General features: G+C 46.5%; 1 protein-coding gene across 3 annotated transcripts in view; it reads left to right on the top strand.

The window, feature by feature from the left end:
• Positions 1 to 6,707, top strand: part of Ccdc57 (coiled-coil domain containing 57) — a 107,443-nt gene that overhangs the window by 17,674 nt on the left and 83,062 nt on the right. For all 3 annotated transcript variants that reach the window (XR_003838164.1, XM_029484106.1, XM_029484105.1), the window contains exon 3: positions 366 to 474. Coding sequence is in view for 2 of the 3 variants with exons in the window: in XM_029484106.1 (XP_029339966.1) it covers positions 366 to 474 (109 nt within the window). In the remaining variant the exon portion in view is untranslated. The remainder of the gene's footprint in view (positions 1 to 365; positions 475 to 6,707) is intronic.

Below are 6,707 nucleotides of genomic sequence, written 5' to 3'. Positions count from 1 at the left end.
TACAGACAGGGTTTCTCTGTGTAGCCCTGGCTGTTCTGGAACTCACTCTGTAGACCAGGCTGGCTTCGAACTCAGAAATCCACCCACCTCTGCTTCCCAGGTGCTGGGATTAAAGGCGTGTGCCACCACGCCCGGCTTCTTTCTCAACACAATTTTATGTTGTGTTTTCTCCTGTGCTGTTGGCACCTTCGTTTAGAGGTGGCAGGCAGGTTCAGGTCAAGCGGAAGGTCCTATTTCTTAGAGACCCGATGCATGCACCCCTGCAAATGCCATGTCCCAGCTCCATGGGTGAGGTGTCCCGCTGTGTGTGCAGGCAGTGAGCATTCAGTAGATGGCTCTCTCAACACCCTGTCTGCTTACCACAGTGACAAGAACAGCGAACTGGTCCACCAGCGGGAACAGAATGAGCGCCTGGAGTGGGAACTGGAGCGAAAACTGAAGGAACTCGATGGTGAACTTGCTCTGCAGAGACAGGTAGAACATTGCTGGGGTTGGTTCTTTGGGGCACACCTTGCCAACTGGTTTGAAATCTACATGGTGAGGGGTTCACTGAGTGCTCTCCCAGGAGGAGTGGATCCTTGGGCTGATCTATGTGTAGGGCTTGGTTGGATGCTGTGAGAGGTGTCCAGATCTCCCAATGTATTCTTTCTCATGCACCAATCAAAAGTTTCCAGGGAAGTGAAGATGCATAGATGTGCATAGGCACACTTACCAGGGAGCCTTGGAGGTCTTGGAGGCCACCCCACTATCTACCTTGGTTATATCTGAACCCAAAGGCCCTAGAAACTGGAGCTCCACCCTGTAAGGGCAGGAGAGATGAGGTCAGGACTCAAGCAGAGATCAAAGGAGTGTTCTCTGGTCTTCATCAGACTGGATGATGTCACCTGCACCAAGGAGATGGGTCTTCTTTACGCAATACACTGATTCAGTTGTTCACTTTGTTTGGAAACTTGCTCATAGACATACCGAGAAATAACCACTTACCAACTAGCTGGGAAGCCTTTGGGCTAGTAAAGTTGACCCATAAAACTAACCATTACAAATCTACCCTTTGTTAACCTAGCCCCATTACACTGCCCCATTGCTGTAAGCATATTTAACCTCAGAGTAAAGGCATTAGAAGGTTGTCTTCCCACTGAGCCTGAGACAACAGTTCTGAATATAGCAACATGTGTGCTATATTTCCCAAGTATGGAAGGAAACATTTGTTTGTTTTTAAGATAAGGCCTTGTAGCCAGCCAGCAGTAGTCCATGTCTTTTTTTTTTTTTTTTAAAGATTTATTTATTGATTATATGTAAGTACACTGTAGCTGTCTTCAGACACTCCAGAAGAGGGCATCAGATTTCATTATGGATGGTTGTGAGCCACCATGTGGTTGCTGAACTCAGAACCTTCGGAAGAGCAGTCAGTGCTCTTAACCACTGAGCCATCTCTCCAGCCCCCAGATAAAGTTTTAATGAATGCTCATTCTTCTGATGTCCATAACTTTACTAATTTAATCCAGATTTGGTAATAGTCAATCAGTATTATGCTATATGACAAAAGAGTAGAAGAAGAAAGGAAAAAAAAAGGTAGTGTGTCAAATATGTGCATATATGTACACATATTCTTTTTTAAAAAAATGTTTTATTTATTATATGTATATGAGCACACTGTAGCTGTCTTCAGACACACCAGAAGAGGGCATTGGATCCCATTACAGATGGTTGTGAGCCATCATGTGGTTTCTGGGAATTGAACTCAGGACCTCTGGAAGAGCAGTCGGTGCTCTTTTTTTTTTTTTGGTTTTTCGAGACAGGGTTTCTCTGTGTAGCCCAGCTGTCCTGGAACTCACTCTAGACCAGGCTGGCCTCGAACTCAGAGATCCGCCTGTCTCTGCCTCCCAAGTGCTGGGATTAAAGGCGTGCGCCACCACGCCCGGCCAGTCGGTGCTCTTAACCACTGAGTCATCTCTTCAGCCCTGTACCCACATATTCTTAACAAAATAGGAAAAAAACAGTTGAGCATGGTCATGTGACATCTGTCATAGCACTCATGGAGACTGCAAGCGTTAAGACCCTGTAGGCTACACGATGAAAACTTGTCAGAAAAACAAAAAAAGTTTAGTGTGCAGGCCTGAACTGGAAGTGTGTATGGTCTTGGCGGGAGAGAGCCTGTCCTTTTGAAGCAGAAGTTGTGGAGTCTTGAATTGAAGTAGCAGAAGAGATGGCTTCAGCCTTGATGCTAATAGCAACAACCACTTCTCAGAGGCACTGGAGGAGGAGATTCAAAGGCCAAGAGCAAAGGCCCTCAATGATGTACACCATGCATTTGTATTTACAGTGGGTTATATGAATGTGCTTGTGTGTATTTGGGGCAGAAACACACAAGCTGTAGCTTGCCTGTGAAGGTCAGAGGGACTCTGTGGGAGTCAGTTTCCACTGTCTACCAGTGTGTAGGTCCTAGGGTGTGGAACTCAGGTCAGTAGGCAGGGCAATAGAGTCGTCTCTGTAACCAGAGCATGTGTTCATGTCTGAAGAGTTCCTGCATTCCTGTGACGATGAGTTTATAAACGTGCCATAGAAGACAATAAGATGCCTTCCTTTTTCTTTTTAAAATTGTGTGTGTATCAGTGTTTTGGAGTGTATGTGCATGTCCACGGAGGCCAGAAGAGGGCATGAGGCCTTCAACAGTCATTGCATGTGGTTATGAACCACCATGTGGATGCAGGTCCTCTGGAAGAGCACAGTGCTCTGAGCCACTGAGCCACCTCTGCAGCTCAGGGCTCAGGGTGCCTTATTTCAATACTTATGGTTATTTAGGAATCAAGGGACAAATTGGAATAGTGAATGAAACGTTTGAACAACTCAGATTTTTTTTTCCAGTTAAATTGTTAGAAATCTTGAAGACAGCTTACTTTAAAAATGACATATAGACACTTATAAGTTAAATTGACCCCTGAGAGTTGCTGCCACTGCAGAAACTTCTGCCTCACCCTCCAGGTGAGTAAGATCTTGCTGGAAGCAATGGGGGATGAGGTTAAGGACGAGAAGCTGAAAGTGGTGGGTTTGCAGGGCAGAAAGGAAGTGATGTCACAATTAACACACTTCCGCCTTAGCAGGGGGTGGGGTGTGGGCTTCTTCCGTGATTGGAAACTTGTGTCTTGAGCAACCTTGATGATGTCATTCTGACGATGGAACTGAAATGTCAGTCTCATATAAAAACAAGTGGAAAACAACAGTAGATTTTGCTCTAAAAGAACATGAACAAACTTGGTATTTTAAAGCCTGACAGTCTGTGAATGCTTAATAAATTGACATAATTTTCTTTTTTTTTTTTTTTTTGGTTTTTTTTTTTTTTTTTTTTTTGAGACAGGGTTTCCCTGTATAGTCCTGGCTATCCTGGAACTCACTCTGTAGCCCAGGCTGGCCTCGAACTCAGAAATCCGCCTGCCTCTGCCTCCCAAGTGCTGGGATTAAAGGTGTGTGCCACCACTGCCCAGCTATTTGAATTTTTAAAATAAAATGTTGTGTTCCCTTATTTTAAAAAGAAAGGAAATAAATATTTATATTCCACCATGTCTGGCCCCACTAACCATAATCACAAAACATGGTAATACTCGATGTCTCAGGATCTTCCTGACCTCCACTGTGGGGTAATCATCCGGTCACCCTGGGAGTCTGGGCCGATCTCCTCAGCCAGCACCGTAGTTCCTTTCTTCACCTATTGACCTAGGGGCTGGAGGGTCCCAATGTGGTCAACAGTGCCTGAGAGGTCTGGTGGAACCATTGTAGTGCCTGTAGAAGAGTTTCCCACTCTGGAATCAAGACTTGTGGTGCACCCAGCAGAGCACAGCACCCTGAGAGCAGGAGGTAAATGGCTTACTAGAGGTGGTAATGAGTAATGCCGTTTTTATTGCTACCTCTCATCCTGGACCCATGGATTGTTGCCATGGTGGAAATTACCATTTATTGAATTCCAATTCAGAGCTTCTTCAGCCTTCTAGATCTCATTTCAGCTCAGCAAGTTAATCTTCAAAAGGCCATTTCAGGGCTGGAGAGATGTCTCAGTGGTTAAGAGCACCAACTTCTCTTCTGAAGGTCCTGAGTTCAAGTCCCAGCAACCACATGTTGGCTCACAACCATTTGTAATGAGACTTGATGCCCTCTTCTGTGGTGTCTGAAGACAGCTACATTGTACTTACATATAATAAATCTTTTTTTTTTTTTAAAAAAGGCCATTTCACTGGTCAATCAAGCCAGCTGCTCATGATGGCGAAACCATGATAAGACCCACGAATCTTACAACCTGGAGCCCACTGAGTATTTCTGTGACTGTGAAGTGGGTCCTTGGTCAGGAGACATCCATGCTCTGTGGATGAGGCATTCTGTGGTCCAAGCATTACATGAAGGTAGAAAGTAAACCTGTACTCAGAATAAATAAATATCTGCTCTAATAAGGACACAGCGCTGTCCCCTCCCTGATGGCAGTGGGCCACCAGGTCTCTGGCTGGTCGTCCTGGAAATGATTCCAGGGAGGAGCACTGTATGGGTTTTGTTGCTGGTAGTGTGGGCATTCAACAGTAACCACAACCAGACAATCCCTGCTAAGTGGGAAGTCCACGTTGCTGAAGCCTGCCACCATGGCCACGCTGCTCATGAGTCCACTGGGCAATTATAGGGACGATTGAAGAAAGAAAGAAATTGAGGTTGTATACTGTCTATAGAACAGGCCCTCTAGTCTATACCATCCAGCCAACCCATTGCCCGCAGCACATGAGTCAGTATAGAGTTGCATATTTGCCCAGTTTTTTCCTTCCAAAAAAATGAGTTCACTGCCCAAAGTCCTGCCTTCTGGGAAGGATTGCTGTCCTTCAGGAATGTTCTAGGGAGAGCCTGTGTGTTGTAGCTAGGCACCCTCAGGTGGTGCCTGAAAATCATGGTACAGCCAAGCCTTATCTTCCTCTGTGAACTGCTTATAGGAGCTCCCCCTGAGGCCACAGATGCAGGCTTTAGAGAGAGAGCCTGGTAGCAGGAATGAGGGCTGTAGCCTTTTGACTCACTGTACTCTTGTAGATACCAGTTTTCCTTGATGGTGTATTGCAGTAAATGTCACACTATAGGTTAGTGGGTCAGATGATGAACCAGCTGGAATCTCATGGTAAATTGGTGGCTTATAGCCAAGTGTTTGGGTTTATAGCAAGACCCAGTGGCTGACCAAGAGTTTGCTGACAAAAAAGAAATAGGGAGCCTGGCTTAGTGATGCACACCTTTAATCCAGTCAAGTCAGGGGGATCTCTGTGAGTCCCAGAGTCTCTGTGAGTTGCTCAGCTAGGGCAACATGAGACCCAATCACTCACACACACACAGAGAGAGAGAGAGAGAGAGAACCAAGGTGGGGATAGAAGGGGTTGGGGATTTAGCTCAGTGGTAGAGCATTTGCTATGCCCTCGGTTTGGTCCTCACCTCTGGGTGAGGAAAAAAAAAGATAAAATAACAAAAGCCAAATCATTGAGTTGTGGTGACACACGCCTTTAGTGTGAGCACACGGGAGGCAGAGGCAGACAGATCTCTGATTTTGAGGCCGGCCTGGTCTACATAGTGAGTTTTGGGGTAGCCAGAGCTACATAGTGAGATACTATCTGGGAAAAAAAAAACCCAACAACTAACCAACTAACCAAACAAAAACCAAGCAAAACAAGAATAAAGGAACATAAAAGGAGAGGGTTTGTCCTTCTTTTCCTAGTGTTGGAGGTGAAATCTAGCACTCACATGCACTAAGCTACAGCCTGGCCTGTAGACCTGGGTATCTGTGGATGCTGTGGGAGCTTCTGCCACCTCAGGGTCTGCTGTCATGTGACCCAAATGACGAGCAGCCTTGACCTTGACCTACTGGAGAGCCTTCTCGATCTTATGTCCCATTCAAAACTGCCAGGAGTAGTGGCTCTCACCCTTAATCCCAGCACTCCGGAGGCAGACTCAGGTCTACAGCAAGACCCACCCTCAAAAAAACAAGTGGAGGGGGCAGAAAAGAGAAGCACCTGCCGGCTTTTTGAAGGGTACCATATCCCTCACTTTATACCACCGTCACCCAGGTAATGTTTAGGACTACTCAGTGGTACCCAAGTGAGGTGTGTGTTGCCTCCAGAATCTGAAGAGGCCTCCTGCTTCTTGGCTGTGGCACCAGCAACTTGGATTTCAGAGATGGAGGCCCTGCATTTTAGTCAGGTTCTGCTTCTTAACCACTGACATTGCAAGTCTGTTACCAGTAAGTCTGCAGTGTCCTCTGCTTACTTCACTTTCCTAAATGTGAGGGCTTGTTCTAGTTGTTGACCTGAGGTGCCTTAGAAGAGGGAGCCTTGACTGAGAGTTGCTTTCATCAGATTGGCCAATGGCATGCATGGGACATTGTCTTGATTGCTAGTTAATGAGGGCCCCAGCTCATTGTGGGCAGTGCCAGCCCTGGGCAGTTGATCCTGGGCTGTAGAAGAAAGAGCAGTCCAGGGGAAGCCAACAAGCCAACAAGCAGCATTTCTCCATGGTCTCTGCTTCTTCCCGTGTTGGCTTCTTTTTGGATTTTTCGAGACAAGGTTTCTCTGTATAGCTCTGGCTGTCCTGGAGCTCACTTTGCAGACCAGGCTGGCCTCGAACTCAGAAATCCGCCTGCCTCTGCTTCCCGAGTGCTGGGATTAAAGGCGTACGCCACCACGCCCGGCCCCTGTGTTGGC

The sequence above is a fragment of the Mus caroli genome, chromosome 11, assembly GCF_900094665.2.
Source record: "Mus caroli chromosome 11, CAROLI_EIJ_v1.1, whole genome shotgun sequence".
NCBI lineage: Eukaryota > Metazoa > Chordata > Mammalia > Rodentia > Muridae > Mus > Mus caroli.
The sequence above is the reverse complement of the archived record's forward strand: the minus strand, read 5'-3'. Positions and strand labels throughout refer to the sequence as shown.